Source organism: Lichenostomus cassidix, unplaced genomic scaffold (assembly GCF_008360975.1).
Source record: "Lichenostomus cassidix isolate B80296 unplaced genomic scaffold, HeHo_3.0 HiC_scaffold_39, whole genome shotgun sequence".
Lineage (NCBI taxonomy): Eukaryota > Metazoa > Chordata > Aves > Passeriformes > Meliphagidae > Lichenostomus > Lichenostomus cassidix.
In genome coordinates, this window is record NW_028147446.1 from 2,073,706 (window position 1) to 2,096,612 (window position 22,907).

A 22,907-nucleotide genomic window follows, 5' to 3' on the forward strand; every position below is an offset into this window, starting at 1 on the left:
GATTTTTTGGGGGGGTTTTTAGGGATTTTTGGGGATTTTTCAGGGATTCTTTGGGGAGTTTTTGGGGGATTTTTTTGGGGATTTTTCAGGGATTTTTTGGGGGATTTTTTTAGGGATTTTTTAGTGATTTTTATGGGATTTATTTGGGATTTCCCAGGTGTTCTGTGTGGGTTTGTGGTGCCTGGATGAGTACTGGTACTACAGCCTGTTCACCACGGGATTTTTGGGGGATTTTTTTAGGGATTTTTAGGGATTTTTGGGGGATTTTTTGGGGGATTTTTTGGGGATTTTTGGGGATTTAGAGGATTTTGTTGGATTTTGGGATTTTAGGATTTTATGGATTTTTTGGGGATTTTATATATTTTTTGGGGGTTTAGGGATTTTTGGGGATTTTTCAGGGATTCTTTGGGGAGTTTTTGGGGGATTTTTTTGGGGATTTTTCAGGGATTTTTTGGGGGATTTTTTTAGGGATTTTTTAGTGATTTTTATGGGATTTATTTGGGATTTCCCAGGTGTTCTGTGTGGGTTTATGGTGCCTGGATGAGTACTGGTACTACAGTGTCTTCACCCTCTCCATGCTGGTGGCTTTCGAGGCGTCGCTGGTGCAGCAGCAGCTCAGGAATTTGGCAGAAATCAGGAAAATGGGCAACAGACCCTACATGATCCAGGTGGGTTTGGGGGAAATCTGTGGAATTTTGGGAATTTTGGGCTTTTTTTGAGGGGTTTGGGAAAAAAAATGGGATTTTTTGGGGATTTTTTGGGGATTTTCCCCCAGATCCCATCCCAAAAATGGGATTTTCAGGGATTTTTTTGGCTTTTCCCACTGATTCTGTGACAAAAATGGGATTTTTTGGGGGTTTTTTTGGGATTTTCCTGCTGGTTTTGTCACAAAAATCGGATTTTTTGGGTTTTTTTTGGGGATTTTCCAGCTGGTTTTATCACAAAAATGGGATTTTTCGGGGATTTTCCCCCAAATCCCATCCCAAAAATGGGATTTTCAGGGATTTTTTGGGGTTTTTCCCACTGATTCTGTGACAAAAATGGGATTTTTTGGGGATTTTTTGGGGTTTTCCCACTGATTCTGTCACAAAAACGGGATTTTTGGGGATTTTCCTGCAGTTTTCCCACTGGTTGCATCCCAAAAATGGGATTTTTCAGGGATTTTTTGGGGTTTTCCGTCTGATTCTGTCACAAAAATGGGATTTTTTGGGGGTTTTCCTGCTGGTTTTGTCACAAAAATGGGATTTTTCAGGGGTTTTTTTTGGATTTTCCAGCTGATTTTGTCACAAAAATGGGATTTTTCGGGGATTTTCCCCCAAATCCCATCCCAAAAATGGGATTTTCAGGGATTTTTTTGGCTTTTCCCACTGATTCTGTGACAAAAATGGGATTTTTTTGGGGATGTTTTGGGGGTTTTCCTGCTGGTTTTGTCACAAAAATGGGATTTTTGGGATTTTCCTGCAGTTTCCCCACTGGTTCCATCCCAAAATTTGGACTTTTTGGGATTTTCCCCCAAATCCCATCCCAAAAATGGCATTTTTTAGGTTTTTCCCTTAGATCTCATCCCAAAGAAGCCATTTTTTAGGTTTTCCCATCCCAAAAATGAGATTTTTTAGGTTTTCCCATCCCAAAAATGACATTTTTTTAGGTTTTACCCTCAGATCTCATCCCAAAAACGAGATTATTTTAGGTTTTCCCTCAAATCCCATCCCAAAAATGCCATTTTTTTAGGTTTTTCCTGCTGATCTCATCCCAAAAATAAGATTTTTTTAGGTTCTTAGATCCCAAAAATGCCATTTTTTTAGGTTTTTCCCTTAGATCTCATCCCAAAAATGAGATTTTTTTAGGTTCTTAGATCCCAAAAATGACATTTTTTAGGTTTTTCCTGCTGGTCTCATCTGAAAAATGCAATTTTTTAGGTTCTTAGATCCCAAAAATGACATTTTTTAGGTTTTCCCATCCCAAAAATGAGATTTTTTAGGTTTCCTCATCCCAAAAATCACATTTTTCTTAGCTTTTCCCATCCCAAAAACTGCATTTTTTAGGTTTTACCCTCAGATCTCATCCCAAAAATGAGATTATTTTTGGTTTTCCCTCAAATCCCATCCCAAAAATGCCATTTTTTTAGGTTTCTCCTGCTGATCTCATCCCAAAAATAAGATTTTTTTTAGGTTTTCAGATCCCAAAAATGACATTTTTTAGGTTTTCCCATCCCAAAAATGAGATTTTTTAGGTTTTTCCCTCAGATCTCATCCCAAAAATGAGATTTTTTTAGGTTCTTAGATCCCAAAAATGGCATTTTTTAGGTTTTTCCCTTAGATCTCATCCCAAAAAAGCCATTTTTTAGGTTTTCCCATCCCAAAAAAGCCATTTTTTAGGTTTTCCCATCCCAAAAATGACATTTTTTAGGTTTCCTCATCCAAAAAATCACATTTTTCTTAGCTTTTCCCATCCCAAAAATTGCATTTTTTAGCTTTTACCCTCCAATCTCACCCCAAAAACCCCAATTTTTTGGGATTCTCCTCCTTCCCGTGGTTTTTCCCTAATTCCAGGTTTTTTTTGGGAATTCCAGGTCTACCGGAACCGGAAGTGGCGCCCGATCTGCAGCGATGACATCATCCCTGGTGACATCATCTCCATCGGTAGGAATCCACGGAAAACTCCTAAATTTTGGGAATTTTTTTCCCTAATTTTTCCTGGAATTGAGGGGAATTTTGAGGCTTTGAATTCCCACGGAAAACTCCCAAATTTTGGGAATTTTTCCCTAATTTTTGCTGGAATTAAGGAGAATTTTGAGCTTTGAATTCCCATAGAAAATTCCCAAAATTTCGGATTTTTTTCCCTAATTTTTGCTGGAATTCAGGAGAATTTTGAGGTTTTAAATTCTCACAGAAAATTTCCAAAATTTAGGATTTTTTTCCCTAATTTTTGCTGGAATTAAGGACAATTTTGAGGCTTTGAATTCCATGGAAAAGTCCCAAAATTTGGGATTTTTTTGCTGGAATTTTTGCCGGAATTGAGGGGAATTTTAAAGCTTTAAATTCCCATGGAAAAGTCCCAAAATTTTGCGATTTTTCCCTAATTTTTACCAGAATTGAGGAGAATTTTGGGGCTTTGAATTCCCACAGAAAACTCCCAAAATTTGAGATTTTTTCCCTAATTTTTGCTCATTTTTGCTGGAATTGAGGAGAATTTTGAGGCTTTGAATTCCCACGGAAAACTCCCAAAATTTGGGATTTTTTCCCTAATTTTTCCTGGAATTCAGGAAAATTTTGAAGCTTTCAATTCCCATGGGAAACTCCCAAATTTTGGGAATTTTTGCTGGAATTTTTGCACATTTTTGGTGGAATTGAGGAGAGTTTTGAGGCTTTGAATTCCCATTTTCAGGGAAGTCCCGTTGGGATTTCCGTTTATCCCCAAAAAAAGCTGGAAAAATCAGCCTGGAATTGCTCAGTTTTGGGGTTGGGAGGGAGAAAAATTCCCTTTTTTCCGTCGGAATTTTTGGGAATTTTGTGAGGATTTCCTGCAAATTTTGGGGGATTTTTCTGTGAATTTTGTGGGATGTTTTTGTGAATTTTGTGATAATGTTTTGCTAATTTCGTGAGGATTTTTTCCAAATTTTGTGGGATTTTTCTGTGAATTTTGTAATAACGTTTTGCTGATTTTGTGAGGATTTCCTGCAAATTTTGTGGGATTTTTCTGTGAATTTTGTAATAACGTTTTGCTGATTTCGTGAGGATTTTTTTCCAAATTTTGTGGGATTTTTTCTGTGAATTTTGTGAGGATTTTTTTGGGTGAATTCTGTGAGGGTTTTCTGCAAATTTTGTGGGATTTTTGGGGGGATTTTGTGGGGATTTTTTGAGGATTTTTGGGGGAATTTTGTGGGATTCTGTGAGGGTTTTATGGGATTTTAGGAAGCTTTTAACAGGATTTTTTTGGGGTGATTTTTGTAGGATTTTCTGTGAATTTTGTGGAATTTTCTGCGAATTTTGTGATTTTTTTGGGGGGAATTTTTGTGGGTTTTTTTCTGAATTTCACGTTGATTTTTGGGGGGAATTTTGTGGGATTCCTGTGAGTGTTTTTGGGTGGATTTTGTGGGGTTTTTGTGGAATTTTTTTTGGGAATTCTGTGGGATTTTTTTTTTTGTGCTTCTGTGAGGTTTTTGTGTGATTCTGTGGGATTTTTGGGTGGATTTTTGGGATTTTGGGGTGGATTTTTGTGAGGATTTTTGGGATTTTTGGGTGGATTTTGTGGGATTTTGGGGTTGATTCTGTGATGATTTTTGGGTGCATTTTTGGGATTTTGGGGTGGATATTCTGGGATTTTTGGATGGATTTTGGGGTGGATTTTTGGGGTTTTTGGGTGGATTTCTGGGTGGATTCTGTGGGATTTTTGGGTGGATTTTTGGGTGTATTTTGTGATGATTTTTGGGTGGATTTTGTGATGATTTTTGGGTGGATTTTTGGGTTGATTCTGTGATGATTTTTGGGTGGATTTTGTGGGATTTTTGCGTGTATTTTGTGTGGATTTTCTGGGATTTTTGGGTGGATTCTGTGATGGTTTTTGGGTGGATTTTTGGGTTGATTCTGTGGGATTTTGGGATGGATTTTTGGGATTTTTGTGTGTATTTTGGGTGGATTTTCTGGGATTTTGGGGTGGATTCTGTGGGATTTTTGTGTGTATTTTGTGGGATTTTTGGGTGGATTTTTGGGTGGATTTTGTGGGATTTTGGGTGGATTTTGTGGGATTTTTGGGTGGATTTTGTGATGATTTTTGGGTGGATTTGTGGGATTTTTGGGTGGATTTTGTGGGATTTTGGGTTGATTCTGTGATGATTTTTGGGTGCATTTTGGGGTGGATTTTGTGGGATTTTGGGGTGGATTTTGTGGGATTTTGGGGTGGATTCTGTGATGATTTTTGGGTGGATTTTTGGGTGGATTTTTGGGTGGATTTTTGGGTGGATTTTGTGATGATTTTTGGGTGGATTTTTGGGTGGATTTTTGGGTGGATTTTTGGGTTGATTCTGTGATGATTTTTGGGTGTATTTTGTGGGATTTTTGAGTGGATTTTTGGGTGGATTTTCTGGGATTTTGGGGTGGATCCTGTGATGGTTTTTGGGTGGATTTTATGGGATTTCGGGGTTGATTCTGTGGGATTTTTGGGATTTCTGGCTGGATTCTGTGGGATTTTGGGTGAATTTTTTTTAATTTTTGGGTGGATTTTGTGATGATTTTGGGGTGGATTTTCTGGGATTTCGGGGTGGATCCTGTGACGGTTTTTGGGTTGATTTTTGTGTGTATTTTGGGTGGATTTTCTGGGATTTTGGGGTGGATTCTGTGGGATTTTTGTGTGTATTTTGTGGGATTTTGGGTGGATTTTTGTGTGTATTTTGTGGGATTTTGGGTTGATTCTGTGATGATTTTTGGGTGGATTTGTGGGATTTTTGGGTGGATTTTGTGGGATTTTTGGGTGGATTTTGGGGTGGATTTTTGGGTGGATTTTGTGGGATTTTGGGTTGATTCTGTGATGATTTTTGGGTGGATTTTGTGGGATTTTGGGGTGGATTTTGGGGTGGATTTCTGGGTGGATTCTGTGGGATTTTTGGGTGGATTTTTGGGTGGATTTTGTGGGATTTTTGGGTGGATTTTTGGGTGGATTTTGTGGGATTTTTGGGTGGATTTTGTGATGATTTTTGGGTTGATTCTGTGGGGTTTTTGGGTGGATTTTTGGGATTTTTGTGTGTATTTTGGGTGGATTTTGTGGGAATTTTGGGTGGATTTTGTGGGATTTTTGGGTGGATTCTGTGATGGTTTTTGGGTGGATTTTTGGGATTTTGGGGTGGATTCTGTGGGATTTTGGGGTTGATTTTGTGATGATTTTTGGTTGATTCTGTGATGGTTTTTGAGTGGATTTTTGGGTGTATTTTGTGGGATTTTTGGGTTGATTTTTGGGTTGATTCTGTGGGATTTTTGGGTGCATTTTTGGGATTTTGGGGTGGATTTTCTGGGATTTTTGGATGGATTTTGGGGTGGATTTTTGTGGGATTCTGTGGGATTTTCTGGGATTTTTGGGTGGATTTTTGTGTGTATTTTGTGGGATTTTGGGTTGATTCTGTGATGATTTTTGGGTGCATTTTGGGGTGGATTTTCTGGGATTTTGGGGTGGATTCTGTGATGATTTTTGGGTGGATTTTGTGGGATTTTTGGGTGGATTTTTGGGTGGATTTTCTGGGATTTTTGGGTTGATTCTGTGATGATTTTTGGGTGTATTTTGTGTGGATTTTCTGGGATTTTTGGGTGTATTTTGTGGGATTTTTGAGTGGATTTTTGGGTGTATTTTGTGGGATTTTGGGGTGGATTTTTGGGTGTATTTTATGGGATTTTGGGCCCCCAGGTCGCTCCCCCCAGGACAATCTGGTTCCCTGTGACGTTCTGCTGCTGAGAGGAAAATGCATCGTGGATGAGGCGATGCTGACAGGAGAGTCTGTGCCGCAGATGAAGGTGGGAAATGGGGAAAAAACCTGGGAAATTGGGAAAAAATGGAGGAAAAATTGGGAAATTGGGGAAAAACGGGGAAGAAATGGGGGAATTGGGGGAAAAAATGGGAGAAAATGGGGGAAATGGAAAACTGCTAAAATTGGGGAAAAATGGGGAAAATGGGGAAATGGGAGGAAATGGGGAAAAAAGGAGGAGAATGGGGGAAAAATGGGGGAAAATGGGGGAAAAATGGGAGAGAATAGGAAAAAATGGGGGAAAAGGGAAGTGGGAAAAAGGGAAAATGGGAAAAATGGGGGAAAATATGGGGGAAAATGGGGGAAAAATGGGGAAGAAATGGGAGAAATTGGGGAAAAATGTGGAAAAAACTGGGAAAATGGGGAAAAAATGGAGAAAAATGGGAGAAATGGGGGAAAATTGGTGGAAAAATGGGAGAAAATGGGGAAAACATGGGAGAAAATCGGAAAAAATGGGGGAAAAATGGGGGGAAAAAAGAGAAAAAACTGGGAAAAAAGGGAATTCGAGTAGGAATGGCATGGAAAAGCAGGAATTTCCCCCCCCAGGAGCCGGTGGAAGGTCGCAGCCCTGAGCACATCCTGGACCTGAGCTCGGACGGGCGGCTGCACGTGCTCTTCGGGGGAACCAGGGTGGTGCAGCACATCCCTCCCCAGAGAGCCTCGGCGGGGCTCAGGCGTGAGCATCCTGAAATCCCCAAAATTCCTGAAATCCCCATCCTGAAATTCCCAAAATTCCCACATGGGGTCAGGGTGGTGCAGCACATCCCTCCCCAGAGAGCCTCCGCTGGGCTGCGGCGTGAGCATCCCAACAATCCCAAAAATCCTGAAATTCCCAAAATTCCCATCCCAAAATTCCCACAGAGGTCAGGGTGGTGCAGCACATCCCTCCCCAGAGAGCCTCGGCTGGGCTCAGGCGTGAGCATCCTAAAAATCCCCAAAAATCCTGAAATTCCTGAAATTCTCATCCCAAAATTCCCACATGGGGTCAGGGTGGTGCAGCACATCCCTCCCCAGAGAGCCTCGGCTGGACTGCGGCGTGAGCATCCCAACAAAATCCCAAAAATCCTGAAATTCCCAAAAATCCACATCCTGAAATTCCCAAAATTCCCACATGGGGTCAGGGTGGTGCAGCACATCCCTCCCCAGAGAGCCTCCACGGGGCTCCGGCGTGAGCATCCCAAAAACCTGGGAATTCCCAAAAATTCCCATCCCAAAATCCCCAAAAATTCCCATCCTAAAATCCCAAAAATCTCATCCAAAAATCTCATCCAAAAATCCCAAAATCCCCATCCCAAAATTCCCAGGAGTTCCCAAAATCCCCATCCAAAAATCCCAAAATCCCCATCCCAAAATCTCTGAAATTCCCAAAATCCCCAAAATCCCCATCCCAAAAACCCCAAATATCCCAAAATCCACATAGCAAAATTCATGAAATTCCCTAAATTCCCATTGCAAAATTCCTGGGAATTCCCAAAATCCCCATCCCAAAATCCCCAAAAATCCCAAACTTCCCCATCCCAAAATTCTGGGAATTCCCGAAATTCCCATCCCAAAATGCCCAAAAATCCCAAAATCCCCATCACAAAATTTTTGGGTGATTTTTATGATTTTTGGGTGATTTTTATGGTGATTTTTGGGTGTTTTTTTATGATTTTTAGGTAATTTTTATTATGATTTTTATGATGATTTTTGCGTGATTTTGGGGTGATTTTTATGATGATTTTAGGTGATTTTTGGGTGATTTTTGGGTGATTTTGGGGTGATTTTTATGGTGATTTTTATGATTATTTTTGGGTGATTTTTATAGTGATTTTTATGATGATTTTTGGATGATTTTTATGGTGATTTTTGGGGGATTTTTATGGTGATTTTTGGGTGATTTTTATGATTTTTAGGTAATTTTTATTATGATTTTTATGATGATTTTTGGGTGATTTTTGGGTGATTTTTATGATGATTTTGGGTGATTTTTAGGTGATTTTGGGGTGATTTTTATGGTGATTTTTATGATTATTTTTAGGTGATTTTTGTAGTGATTTTTATGATGATTTTTGGGGGATTTTTATGGTGATTTTTGGGTGATTTTTATGATTTTTAGGTAATTTTTAGTATGGTTTTTATGATGATTTTTGGGTGATTTTTGGATAATTTTTATGATGATTTTTATGATGATTTTTGGGTGATTTTTGGGTGATTTTTATGCTAATTTTTGGGTGATTTTTATGATAATTTTTGGGTGATTTTTATGATTTTGGGTGATTTTTGGGTCCCAGCAGGTTGCACACTGAGCCAGAGACAAAGAGGGTCAGAGAGGAGGAAAAAACCCCAAAAATTTGGGGAGAAAAATCCCAAAATTTAGGGAGAAGAACCCAAAACCCAACCTGGGAAGGACAGGAGGAAACAGGAAAAAAAAATCGGATTTTTAGGGGAAAAAATGTGATTTTTGGAGGGATTTTTTGGATGAAAAATGTGATTTTCGGGAGGATTTTTGGAGGAAAAATGGGATTTTTTGAGGGGTTTTTAAGTGAAAAAATGCGATTTTTGGGTGGGGGAAAAAAGGGAATTTTTGGAGTGATTTTTAACGGGATTTTCCATGGAATTTCGCTGGAATTTCATGGAATTTTCTGGAATTTTCCAGCTGTGGACAACGGCTGCTTGGCATTCGCTCTGCGCACCGGCTTCAACACCTCCCAGGTGAGCAGCATTCCGGAACATTCCGGAACATTCCGGGGAATTTTGGGGGATTTTGGGGGATTTTGGGGGATTTTGGGGAACTTGGGAATGCCAGGATTGGGAAAAGGGAGAAATAAAAGTTGGGAAAAGGAAGAAATGGATTTGGGAAAAGAAAATAAATTTGGGGAAAAGGGAGAAATAAAAGTTGGGAAAAAGGAGAAATAAATTTGGGGAAAAGGAGAAATAAATTTGGGAAAAAGGAGAAATAAATTTGGGAAAAGAAAATAAATTTGGGAAAAGAAAATAAATTTGGGAAAAGGAGAAATAAATTTGGGGAAAAGGAGAAATAAATTTGGGATTCTGAAGGAATTCCTGTTGATTTTGGATAAATTCTGGAGGATTTTGAAGGAATCCCTTGGGATTTTTAAGAAATTCTTCAGGATTTTTGGGAATTCTTTAGGATTTTCAGGAATTCCTTTGGGATTTTTAAGAAATTCTTTGGGATTTTTCGGGAATTCCTTTGGGATTTTGGGGATTTCTTTAGGATTTTTGGGAATTCCTTTGGGATTTTTAAGAAATTCTTCGGGATTTTTGGGAATTCTTTGGGATTTTGAATGAAATCTTCAGGATTTTTAAGAAATTTTTCAGGATTTCTGGGAATTCTTCAGGATTTTCAGGAATTCCTTTGGGATTTTTAAGGAATTCTTTGGGATTTTTAAGAAACTCTTCAGGATTTTTCGGGAATTCCTTTGGGATTTCTGGGAATTCCTCAGGATTTTTAAGGAATCCTTTGGGATTTTTAAGGAATTCTTGGGGATTTTTGAGAATTTCTTGGGGATTTTGAATGAAATCTTTAGGATTTTAAAGAAATTCTTCAGGATTTCCGAGAATTCTTCGGGATTTTTGGGAATTCCTTTGGGATTTTTGGGAATTCCTTTGGGGATTTTGAATGAAATCTTTAGGATTTTTAAGAAATTTTTCAGGATTTTCAGGAATCCCTGTGGGATTTCCGGGAATTCCTTTGGGTTTCTTAAGAAATTCTTTGGGATTTCCGGGAATTTTTCGGGATTTTGAATGAAATCTTTAGGATTTTTAAGAAATTCTTTGGGATTTTTTAAGAAATTCTTCAGGATTTTTTGGGAATTCTTCGGGATTTTCGGGAATTCTTTAGGATTTTCGGGAATTCTTTGGGATTTTCAGGAATTGCTCCTTTCCAGGGGAAGCTGCTGAGGACAATCCTGTTTGGGGTGAAGAGAGTCACAGCAAACAATCTGGAAACTTTCATCTTCATCCTCTTCCTGCTCATCTTCGCCGTGGCTGCAGCTGCCTACGTCTGGATCCAGGGTAAAAACTGGGAATTTCGGGAATTCTGATGGGAATTCTGGGATTGGCACAGAGTTTGGGGGGAAAATGGGGAATTTGTGCCGAAATTTGGGGGAAAAATGGGGAATTTAACACAAAATTTGGGGGGAAATGGGGAATTTGTGCCGAAATTTGGGGGAAAAATGGGGAATTTAACCCGAAATTTGGGGGAAAAATGGGGAATTTAACCCAAAATTTGGGGGAAAATGTGGAATTTAACCCAAAATTTGGGGGAAAATGGGGAATTTAACCCGAAATTTGGGAGGAAAAATAGGGAATTTGTGCCAAAATTTGGGGGAAAATGGAGAATTTAACCCAAAATTTGGGGGAAAATGGGGAATTTGTGCCAAAATTTGGGGGAAAAATCCCATTTTTCATCCCAATCCCATTTTCTTATCACTTTGCCCATTTTCTCCTAGTTTTCAATGGGTTTTCAATGGTTTTTAATGGTTTTCCCATGGATTTTAATGGTTTTTTCCCCATTTTTCCATGGATTTTCCCCATTTCCAGGCACCAAGGATCCCAGGAGGAATCAATACTGCCTGTTCCTGGAATGTGCTTTCATCCCAGTCCCATTTTCTTATGATTTTTCCCATTTTCTCATGTTTTTCAATGGGTTCTTAATGGTTTTCCCATAGATTTTAATGTTTTTTTCCCATTTTTTCCCATTTTCCCATGGATTTTCCCCATTTTTCCATGTTTTCCAGGCACCAAGGACCCCAGGAGGAACCAGTACCACCTGTTCCTGGAGAATGCTCTGATCCCAATCCCATTTTCCCATTTTCCCATGGTTTTCAATGGGTTTTTAATGGTTTTCCCATAGATTTTAATGATTTTTTTCCCATTTTTTCCCATTTTCCCATGGATTTTTCCCATTTTTCCCTGTTTTTTCCCCATTCCCAGGCACCAAGGACCCCAGGAGGAATCAATATCATCTCTTTCTGGAGAGTGCTCTCATCCCAATCCCTTTTTCCTATGATTTTTCCTATTTTCTCATGGATTTCAATGAATTTTCCATTGTTTTTAATGGTTTCCCCATAGATTTTAATGGGTTTTTTCCCATTTTTTCCCATTTTCCCATGGATTTTCCCCATTTTTCCATGTTTTCCAGGCACCAAGGATCCCAGAAGGAATCAGTACCATCTGTTTCTGGAGAGTGCTCTGATCCCAATCCCATTTTCCTATGACTTTTCCCATTTTCTCATAATTTTCAATGGGTTTTCAATGGATTTCGATGGTTTTCCCATATATTTTAATGATTTTTTCCCGTTTTTTCCCATTTTCCCATGGATTTTTCCCATTTTTCCCTGTTTTCTCCCCATTCCCAGGCACCAAGGACCCCAGGAGGAATCAATACCATCTCTTCCTGGAGAGTGCTCTCATCCCAATCCCTCTTTCCTATGATTTTTCCTATTTTCCCATAGATTTTAATGATTTTTTTCCCGTTTTTTCCCATTTTCCCATGGATTTTCCCCATTTTTCCATGTTTTCCAGGCACCAAGGATCCCAGGAGGAACCAGTACCAGCTTTTCCTGGAGTGTGCTCTCATCCCAATCCCATTTTCCTATGACTTTTCCCATTTTCCCATGGATTTTAATGGTTTTCCCATGGTTTTCCCATGGTTTTTAATTATTTTTTTCCCATTTTTTCCCATGGATTTTTCCCATTTTTCCCTGTTTTCTCCCCATTTCGAGGCACCAAGGACCCCAGGAGGAATCAATACCATCTCTTTCTGGAGAGTGCTCTCATCCCAATCCCATTTTCCTATGACTTTTCCTATTTTCCCATGGATTTCAATGATTTTTTTCCCATTTTCCCATGGATTTTAATGATTTTTTTCCCGTTTTTTCCCATTTTTCCCTGTTTTCTCCCCGTTTCCAGGCACCAAGGACCCCAGGAGGAATCAGTCCCAGCTTTTCCTGGAGAGTGCTCTCATCCCACTCCCTTTTTCCCATGGATTTTAATGATTTTTTCCCATTTTTTTCTCATTTATTCCCATTTTCCCATGGATTTTAATGATTTTTTTCCCGTTTTTTCCCATTTTTCCCCATTTTTCCATGTTTTCCAGGCACCAAGGACCCCAGAAGGAATCAGTACCGTCTGTTTCTGGAGTGTGCTCTCATCCCACTCCCTTTTTCCCATGGATTTTAATGATATTTTCCCATTTTTTTCTCATTTATTCCCATTTTCCCATGGATTTTAATGGTTTTTTTCCCGTTTTTTCCCATTTTCCCATGGATTTTCCCCATTTTTCCATGTTCTCCAGGCACCAAGGACCCCAGGAGGAACCAATACCGTCTGTTTCTGGAATGTGCTCTGATCCTGACCTCGGTGGTTCCCCCTGAGCTCCCCATCGAGCTCTCGCTGGCTGTCAACACCTCCCTCATCGCCCTCGCCAAGCTCTGTGAGAAAAACAAAATTCACAATATTTGGGGATTTTTGGGGGATTTTTCGGGGATTTTTGGGGGATTTTTTGGGGATTTTTTGGGGATTTTTGAGGGATTTTTTTGCAAATTTTTTGGGATTTTTTGTGAATTTTATGGGATTTTTTGCAGATTTTTTGTGAATTTCGTGAGGATTTTCTGCGAATTTTGTGGGATTTTTTTTTTGTGGGTTTTGAGGATTTTTGGTGAGGATTTTTTGTGAATTTTCAGGGATTTTTTGGGAATTTTTTGCGGATTTTGTGAGGATTTTTTGTGAATTTTGTGGAATTTTCTGCGAATTTTGTGAGGATTTTTTGTGAATTTTTTGTGGATTTTTGGTGAATTTTGTGAGGATTTTTTGTGAATTTTCTGGGATTTTTAGCGAATTTCTTGTGAATTTTGTGAGGATTTTTTGTGAATTTTGTGGAATTTTCTGCGAATTTTGTGAGGATTTTCTGGGATTTTTTGGGGGATTTTTGGGGGATTTTTTGGAGATTTTTTGCAAATTTTCTGGGATTTTTTTGTGAATTTTTTGCGAATTTCGTGAGGATTTTTTGTGAATTTTCTGGGATTTTTTGCAGATATTTTGTGAATTTTGTGGGATTTTCTGCGAATTTTGTGGTGTTTTTCTGCGAATCTTGTGAGGATATTCTGGGAATTTTCTGGGATTTTTTGGGGGATTTTGGAGGGATTTTTTGGGTGGGATTTGGGGGATTTTGGGATTTTTTTGTGAATTTTTTGTGGATTTTGTGAGGATTTTTTGTGAATTTTGTGGAATTTTCTGCGAATTTTGTGAGGATTTTTTGTGAATTTTTTGTGGATTTTTGGTGAATTTTGGGAGGATTTTTTGTGAATTTTCTGGGATTTTTGGAGAGGATTTTCTGCGAATTTTGTGGGATTTTTTTGGTGGGATTTTCTGATGGTTTTCTGCGATTTTGAGCAATTTTAGGAAGCTTCTAACAGGATTTGGGGATGATTTTAACAGGATTTTAATGGGATTTTTGCGTAGGATTTTGGGGTGTTTTTTGCCATGGGATTCTGATAGAATTTCCCCCCAAATTGCCATGGATTCCCTTTGCTGGCAAGGAAGGATTTTGTAGGATTTTAATGGGATTTTATGGGATTTGAATAGGATTTTAATAGGATTTTATGGGGATTTTTGTGGGGATTTTTTGGGAATTTTGTGGGATTTTTAGGGGGATTTTTAATAGGATTTCAATAGGACTTTTATGGGGATTTTAATGGGAATTTAATGGGAATTTAATAGGAATTTAATGGGAATTTAATGGGATTTTTATGAGGATTTTTATGGGGATTTTTTTGGGGGATTTTTATGGGATTTGAATAGGATTTTTATGGGATTTGAATAGGATTTTAACGGGATTTTAATGGGATTTTTTGGGGATTTTTGTGGCATTTCGGGATGGATTTTTCCATGAGAATTCTCCCCAAAATTCCCATATTTCCCCCCAAAATTCCCATATTTTTCCCATATTTTCCCCATTTCCCAAACGTGTACTGCACAGAGCCCTTCAGGATTCCCCTCGCTGGGAAGGAAGGATTTTGTAGGATTTTAATGGGATTTTTATGGGATTTTTATGGCATTTTTTGGGGGATTTTTTGGGGATTTGAATAGGATTTTAATGGGATTTTTTGGGGATTTTAATGGGATTTTTATGGGATTTTAGGAGATTTTAATGGGATTTTTGCGGGATTTTAATAGGAATTTAATGGGAATTTAATAGGATTTTAATGGGATTTTTAGGGGATTTTAATGGGATTTTAGGAGATTTTTAGGGGATTTTTATGGGGATTTTTTGGGGGATTTTTGTGGCATTTTGGGATGTGTTTTCCTTTGGGATTCCCTCCCAAATTCCCAAAATTCCCATCTTTTCCCCAATTCCAGACGTGTACTGCACAGAGCCCTTCAGGATTCCCTTTGCTGGGAAGGAAGGATTTTGTAGGATTTTAATGGGATTTTAATGGGATTTTTATGGCATTTTTTTGGGGATTTTTTGGGGATTTGAATAGGATGTTAATGGGATTTTTGTGGGGATTTTAATGGGATTTTTAGGGGATTTTAGGAGATTTTAATGGGATTTTTATGGGATTTTAATAGGAATTTAATGGGAATTTAATAGGATTTTAATGGGATTTTTAGGGGATTTTAATGGGATTTTAGGAGATTTTTAGGGGATTTTTATGGGGATTTTTTTGGGGATTTTTGTGGCATTTCGGGTTGGATTTTTCCATGAGAATTCCCCCAAAATTCCCATATTTCCCCCCAAAATTCCCATATTTTTCCCATATTTTCCCCATTTCCCAGACGTGTACTGCACAGAGCCCTTCAGGATTCCCTTCGCTGGGAAGGAAGGATTTTATAGGATTTTAATGGGATTTTATGGGATTTGAATAGGATTTTAATAGGATTTTATGGGGATTTTTGTGGGGATTTTTATGGGGATTTTTGTGGGGATTTTTATGGGATTTTTAGGGGATTTTTTGGGGGATTTTATGGGGATTTTTTGGGGATTTTTGCGGGGATTTTTTGGGGGATTTTAATGGGATTTTTAGGGGATTTTATTAGGATTTTAATGGGATTTTTTGGGGATTTTAATGGAATTTTTATGGGATTTTAATAGGAATTTAATGGGAATATAATAGGATTTTAATGGGATTTTTTTTGGATTTTAATGGGATTTTTATGGGGATTTTTTTGGGGATTTTTGTGGCATTTCGGGTTGGATTTTTCCATGAGAATTCCCCCCAAAATTCCCATCTTTTCCCCAATCCCAGACGTGTACTGCACAGAGCCCTTCAGGATTCCCTTCGCTGGGAAGGTTCAGGTTTGCTGCTTCGACAAGACAGGAACTCTGACCAGCGACAGCCTCGTGCTCAGGGGGGTGGCTGGGCTCAGGTAATTAGTTAATTTAATTAATTTAATTAATGTAATTAATTTAATTGATTATATTAGTTAACTGGTGCTCAGGGGTGTGGCTGGATTGAGGTGATTAGTTATTGAATTAATTTAATTGAGGAACTCTGACCAGCGACAGCCTCGTGCTCAGGGGGGTGGCTGGCCTCAGGTAATTAATTAATGTAATTAAATTAATTAATTTAATTGATTATATTAGTTAACTGGTGCTCCGGGCAGTGGCTGGACTGAGGTGATTAGTTATTGAATTAATTTAATTGAGGAACTCTGACCAGCGACAGCCTCGTGCTCAGGGGGGTGGCTGGCCTCAGGTAATTAGTTAATTTAATTAATTTAATTAATGTAATTAATTTAATTGATTATATTAGTTAACTGGTGCTCAGGGGCGTAGCTGGATTGAGGTGATTAGTTATTGAATTAATTTAATTCAGGAACTCTGACCAGCGACAGCCTCGTGCTCAGGGGGGTGGCTGGCCTCAGGTAATTAATTAATTTAATTAATTTAATTAGTTAACTGGTGCTCAGGGGCATGGCTGGACTGAGGTGATTAACTAATTAATTTAATTAATTAATTAATTTTAATTCATTATTTTAACTGATGCTTCAGGGAGTGGCTGGATTGAGGTGATTAGTTATTGAATTAATTAATTAATTTTAATTGATTATCTTAACTGGTGCTCCAGGGAGTGGCTAGATTGAGGTGATTAATTACATTAATTAATTAATTAATTTTAATTGAATTCGTTAACTGGTGCTCAGGGGGGTGGCTGGACTGAGGTGATTAATTACATTAATTAATTAATTAATTTTAATTGATTATTTTAACTGGTGCTCTGGGGAGTGGCTGGACTGAGGTGATTAGTTAACTAATTAGTTTAATTAATTAAATTAGTTAATTAGTGCTGAAAGGAGTGGCTGGACTGAGGTGATTAACTAATTAATTTAATAGAATTTTGTGAGTATTTAATAGGATTTTATCTGGAATTTAATAGGATTTTATGAGTATTTAATAGGATTTCATGTGGAATTTAATAGGATTTAATGAGCATTTAATAGGATTTCGTGTGGAATTTAATAAAATTTTGTGAGAAGTGTTTAATAGGATTTTATGAGCATTTAATAGGATTTTTATAGAAATTTAATAGAACTTTTTGTGGAATTTAATAGGATTTTATGAGTATGTAATAGAATTTTGTGTGGAATTTAATAGGATTTTGTGTGGAATTTAATGGGTTTTTATCTGGAATTTAATAGGATTTTATAAGAATTTAATAGGATTTCATGTGGAATTTAATAGGATTTGTGTGATGTTTAAGGTTTATCTGGAATTTAATAGATTTTTATGAGAATTTAATAGAATTTTGTGTGGAATTTAATAGGATTTTGTGAGTGTTTAATAGGATTTTATCTGGAATTTAATAGGATTTTATGAGTATTTAATAGGATTTTGTGAGTATTTAATAGGATTTCATGCGGAATTTAATAGGATTTTTCTAAGAATTTAATAGGATTTTTATAAGAATTTAATAGAATTTTTTGTGGAATTTAATGGAATTTCATGTGGAATTTAATAGGACTTTATGAGTATTTAATAGGATTTTTATATTTAATAGACTTTTATAAGAACTTAACAGATTTTTGTGGAATTTAATAGAATTCATGTGAATTTAATAGGATTTAATGAGCATTTAATAGGATTTTGTGTGGAATTTAATAAAATTTTGTGAGAAGTGTTTAATAGCATTTTATGAGTATTTAATAGGATTTTGTGAGTATTTAATTGGATTTCATGGGGAATTTAATAGGATTTGATGAATATTTAGTAGGATTTCATGTGGAATTTAATAGGATTTTGTGAGTATTTAATAGGATTTTATCTGGAATTTAATAGGATTTTATGAGTATTTAATAGGATTTTGTGAGTAGTTAATAGGATTTTATGGGGAATTTAATAGGATTTTTATAAGAATTTAATAGAATTTTTTGTGGAATTTAATAGGACTTTATGAGTATTGAATAGAATTTTTATGTTAATTTAATAGGACTTTTATAAGAACAGAATTTTTTGTGGAATTTAATAGGAATTAATGTGGAATTTAATAGGATTTTATGAACATTTAATAGGATTTTATGCAGATTTAATGGCATTTTCTGTTAATTCCATGATATTCTCTGCTACTTTCATGGGATTTTTCATGGGATTTTTTACAGAATTCCCATTTTTCCCCATTTTTCCCCCCAGGGAAGGGAAGGAGGTTCTCCCTGTGTCAGAATTCCCGACAGAAACTCTGCGAACCATCGCCTGCTGTCACTCCCTGGCTCAGCTGGACGATGGGAACATCGTGGGAGATCCTCTGGAGAAAACCCTGCTGGCAGCTGTGGGCTGGACTCTGACCAGAGGTAACCCAAAAAACCAAAAAAAAAACCCAAAAAATTGGGATTTCTGGGTGGGAAAATGTGAAAAATCCCAAAAATATCCTAAAAAATCCCAATTCCCAACTGGGAAAACTTGAAAAATCCTAATTTTCAGCTGTGAAAACCCAAAAAATCTTGATTTCCGGGTGGGAAAACTTGAAAAACCCCAAAAAAATCCCAATTTCTGGGTGTGAAATCCTGAAAAATCCCAATTTCCTGGTGGGAAAACCCCCAAAATCCCAATTCCCAGGTGGGAGAATTCAATGGATTCCCTGTGGGGTTTTTTGGGGATTTTTTGCCATGGAAATTGGGGTGAAGGATGTTGGGGATTTGGGGTTTAGGAGGAATTAATTGGATCCCAAAGTGGAGTTTTGATCCTTGGAAAATTCCTTGGAATTCCATCTGGGAGTTGAATTATCCAAAATTCTGCCTGAATTACCCCAATTTCTGCCTGAATTATCCAAAATTCTTCTGAATTCCCCAAAATTTCCCCTGAATTATCCGAATTTCTCCCTCAGCTCTCCAGAATTTCTCCTAAATCTCCTGGATTTCCAGAATTCTTCCTAAATCCTCCAGAATCCCCAAAATTTCCTCTAAATTCTCCAAAATTCTACCTCAATCCTCTAGAATTCCCTGAAATTCTCCAGAATTCCCCAAAATTCCTCCCAAGTTCTGCAAAATTCCCCTAAATCCTCCAAAATTTCACCTGAATTGTTCAGAATTTCCCCAAAGTCCCCAGAATTGCTTTGATTTCCCTAAAATTCTCCAAAATCCCCCAAAATTCATCCAAAGTCCTCCAGAATTCTCCAGAATTCCCCCTAAATCTTCCAGAATCCTCCAAAATCCCCCTAAATCCTCCAGAATTCCTCCCGAATTCTCCAAAATTCCCCCCAGAATTTCCCCAGAATCTCCCAAAATTCCCCCTAAATTCTCCAGAATTCTCAAAAATTACTCATAAATCCTCCAAAATTCCCACAAAATTTCCCCTAAATCCTCCAAAATTCCCCCCAAATCCCCCTAAACTCCACAAATTCCCCCAAAATCCCCCAAATCCACTAAAACTCCCCCTAAATCCTCCAAAATTCCCCCAAAACTCCCCAAAGTGCCCTAAATTTCCCTAAATCCTCCAAAATTCCCCTAAACCATCCAGATTCCCCAGAATTGCCCCAAAATTCTCCTAAATCCTGCAAAATTCTCCAAATCCCCCAAACCCACAAAATTCCCTAAAATTCACCAAAAATCCCCCAAAATTCCCCCTAAACCACCAAAATCCCCAGAACCCCAAAATTCCCTAAATCCCCAAAATCATCCCCAGACCCCCAAAATTCCCCTAAATCCCCCAAAATTCCCCAAACCCCCTGAATTACCCCAAATTCCCAAATCCCCCAAAATTCCCCCTAAACAATCCAACCTCCCAAAAATCCCCCTAAATACCCCAAATCCCCCAAATCTCCCCCAAAACCCCAAAATTCCCCCAAAAAATCCAGACCCCCAAAATACCCCTAAATCCCCCAAAAATCCCCAAAACCACCCAAATTTCCCCCAAAATTCCTCGAATTGCCCCAAACTCCCTAAATCCTCCAAAATTCCCCCAGAATTCCCCAAAATTCCCCAAATCCCCCAAATCTCCCCAATCCCCAAAATCCCCCAAAATCCCCTAAACCCCCTCCCCTAAATCCTAAATCCCCCAAACCACCCCAAAACTCCCTAAATCTCCCCAAATCTCCCCCAAAATTCCCAAATCCCCAAAAACTCCCCAAATTCCCCAAAACTCCCTAAAACCCCCCAAATTCCCAAAACTCCAAAAAAAATCCCCCAAATTCCCCAAATCTCCACAAAATTACCCCAAAATCCCTAAATCCCAAACTCCCTAAATTCCCCAAATTTCCCCAAATGCCCCAAATCCTCCAAAACTCCCCCAAAATTCCCCCAAATCCCAAATTCCCAAAAACTCCCTAAATCCCCCAAAACTCCCCTAAATTCCCCAAATTCCCCAAAACTCCCCAAATCCCCAAAAACTCCCCAAATTGCCCCAAATCTCCCAAATTCCCCCATTCCCCAAAACTCCCCTAAATCCTCCCAAATCTCCCCAAAATCCCCTAAATTCCCTAAAACTCCCTAAATGCCCCAAAACTCCCTAAATTGCCCCAAAATTCCCCCCCAAATTCCCCCAAAATCCCCAAACTCCCCTAAAACTCCCCCAAACCCCCAAATCTCCCCTAAATTCCCCCAAACCCCCTAAACTCCCCTAAATTCCCAAATTCCCCCTAAACTCCCTAAACCCCCACCCCAAACTCCCCGAGCCCTAAATCTCCCACTTCCCAAATCCCCCAAAATCCCCTAAATTCCCCCAAATTCCCTTAACCCCCAAAACTCCCCCAAAATCCCCCCAAAATCCCCCAAACCCCCCAAAGTCCCGCACTCGGCAGCTCTCCTCTCCTTGCAGACGAGAAGGTTGTCCCGCTCGGCTCGCGCCTGCCCGCCCTGCGCATTCAGCAGAGGTTTCATTTCTCCAGCTCCCTGCGCAGGATGGCAGTTTTAGCCTCCCTGGAAACCCCAAACTCACCCGAAAACACCTTCCTGGCGGCTGTGAAGGGAGCGCCGGAGACACTGCGGGGCATGGTGAGGGGAGATTGGGGGGAAAATGGGGATTTGGGGGGGAAAATGGGGAAAAAAATGGGGATTTGGGGGAAAAATGGGGATTTTGGGGGAAAAAATGGGGATTTTGGAGGAAAGAATGGGGAAAAATGGGGATTTGGGGGGAAAAAAATGGGGATTTGGGGGAAGAAATGGGAAAAATGGGGATTTGGGGTGTAGAATTGGAAAATGGGGATTTGGGGAAAATGGGAAAAAATGGGGATTTTGGGGGAAAATGATTTTAGGGAAAATGGGAAATGGGATTTTGGAGGAAAGAATGGGGAAAAAATGGGGATTTGGGGGAAAAACAGGAAAAGGGGATTCTGGGGAAAATGGGGATTTTGGGGGAAAAATGGGATTTTGGGGGAAAATGGGAAAAATGGGGATTTGGGGAGAAAAATGGGGAAAATGGGGAAAAATGGGGGTTTTGGGGGAAAAATGGGGTTTTTAGGGGAAAAATGGGATTTTCAGGGGGAAAATGGGGAGAAAATGGGGGAAAAATGGGGATTTTGGGGGAAGAAATGGGGGAAAATATGGGGATTTTGGGGGCAAAAGGGAAAAATGGGAATTTGGGGGGAAAAATGGGGATTTTGTGGGGAAAAATGGGGATTTTGGGGGAAAAAATGGGGAAAAAATGGGGATTTTGGGGGAAAAAATGGGGAAAAAGGGAATTTAGGAATGTTGGGAGATGGGATGGGGAGAGGAGGCTGAATTATCCTGAATTATCCCAAATTCCACCTGAGGAGTTTTCCTGAGTTCCACCTCAATTATCCTGAATTTTCCTGAATTATCCCCAAATCCCATTTTCCCCGTTTTCACCCCATTTTCCCTCGGGAATTCCCTGCCATTCCTCCTCACTTTTTCCTGGGTTTTCCCCATTTTTTTCCTCTTTTTTCCCCCCATTTCCCCCATTTTTCCCCATTTTCCCCCATTTTATTCCTATTTATCCCCCTTTTTTCCCCCATTTTGCCCCATTTTTCCCATTTTTTCCCCATTTTTCCTGTTTTATTCCCATTTTCCCCCATTTTTATCCTCATTTTTCCCCCATTTTCCCCATTTTTTTCCCCATTTTCCCCATTTTATTCCTATTTTCCCCCATTTTTCCCCATTTTTTCCCCCATTTTCCCTATTTTTTCCCATTTTTCCTGTTTTATTCCCCTTTTTCCCCATTTTTCCCATTTTTCCCCCCATTTTTCCAGCTCTCAGACTGTCCCAGCAATTACCAGGAGCTGCACAGAGAGTTTTCTCTCCAAGGCGCTCGAGTTTTGGCTTTGGGCTACAAGGAGCTGGGAGCCCTGAGCCACCAGCAGGTGAGAAAATGGGGAGAAATGGGGGAAAATGGGGGAAAAACGGGAAAATCCCAGAAAAAATGGGGAAATTCTGGAAAAAATGGGGAAAATCCCAGAAAAAATGGGGAAATTCTAGAAAAAATGGGGAAAATCCCAGAAAAAATGGGGAAATTCTGGGGAACAATGAGGGGGAAATGGGGGAAAATGGGGAAAAATGGGGAGAAAAAGGGAAAATCCCAGAAAAAATGGGGAAATCCTGAGAAAAAATAAGGGGAAAATGGGGAAAAAAAGGGAAAATCCCAGAAAAAATGGGGGAAAATGGGGAAAAAATGGGGGAAAATGGGGAAAAATGGGGAAAAACAGGGAAATCCCAGAAAAAATGGGGAAAAAAGGGGAAAAAAATGAGGGGAAAATGGGGAAAAAAGGGAAAAGCCCAGAAAAAATGGGGAAAATCCCAGAAATAAAGGGGAAATTCTGGAAAAAATGAGGGGAAAATGGGGGAAAAAAGGGAGAAATGGGGAAAAAAAGGGAAAAGCCCAGAAAAAATGGGGGAAAAATGGGGAAAAATGGGGAAAACAGGGAAATCCCAGAAAAAATGGGGAAAATCCCAGAAAAAATGGGAAAAAATGGGGGAAAAATGGGGAAAAAAAGAGAAAATCCCA

The 22,907-nt window shown here is 38.9% G+C and overlaps 1 protein-coding gene across 1 annotated transcript in view; it reads left to right on the forward strand.

Annotated features, from left to right (window-relative positions):
• ATP13A1 (ATPase 13A1) overlaps positions 1-22,907 on the forward strand; it is a 50,314-nt gene that overhangs the window by 11,592 nt on the left and 15,815 nt on the right. Inside the window, exons 7-15 of the mRNA XM_085046164.1 lie at positions 6,394-6,500; positions 7,058-7,187; positions 9,150-9,205; positions 10,402-10,528; positions 12,813-12,950; positions 15,766-15,886; positions 18,147-18,304; positions 20,766-20,941; positions 22,156-22,266. Of these exons, the coding sequence (XP_084902290.1) occupies positions 6,394-6,500; positions 7,058-7,187; positions 9,150-9,205; positions 10,402-10,528; positions 12,813-12,950; positions 15,766-15,886; positions 18,147-18,304; positions 20,766-20,941; positions 22,156-22,266 (1,124 nt within the window). The remainder of the gene's footprint in view (positions 1-6,393; positions 6,501-7,057; positions 7,188-9,149; positions 9,206-10,401; positions 10,529-12,812; positions 12,951-15,765; positions 15,887-18,146; positions 18,305-20,765; positions 20,942-22,155; positions 22,267-22,907) is intronic.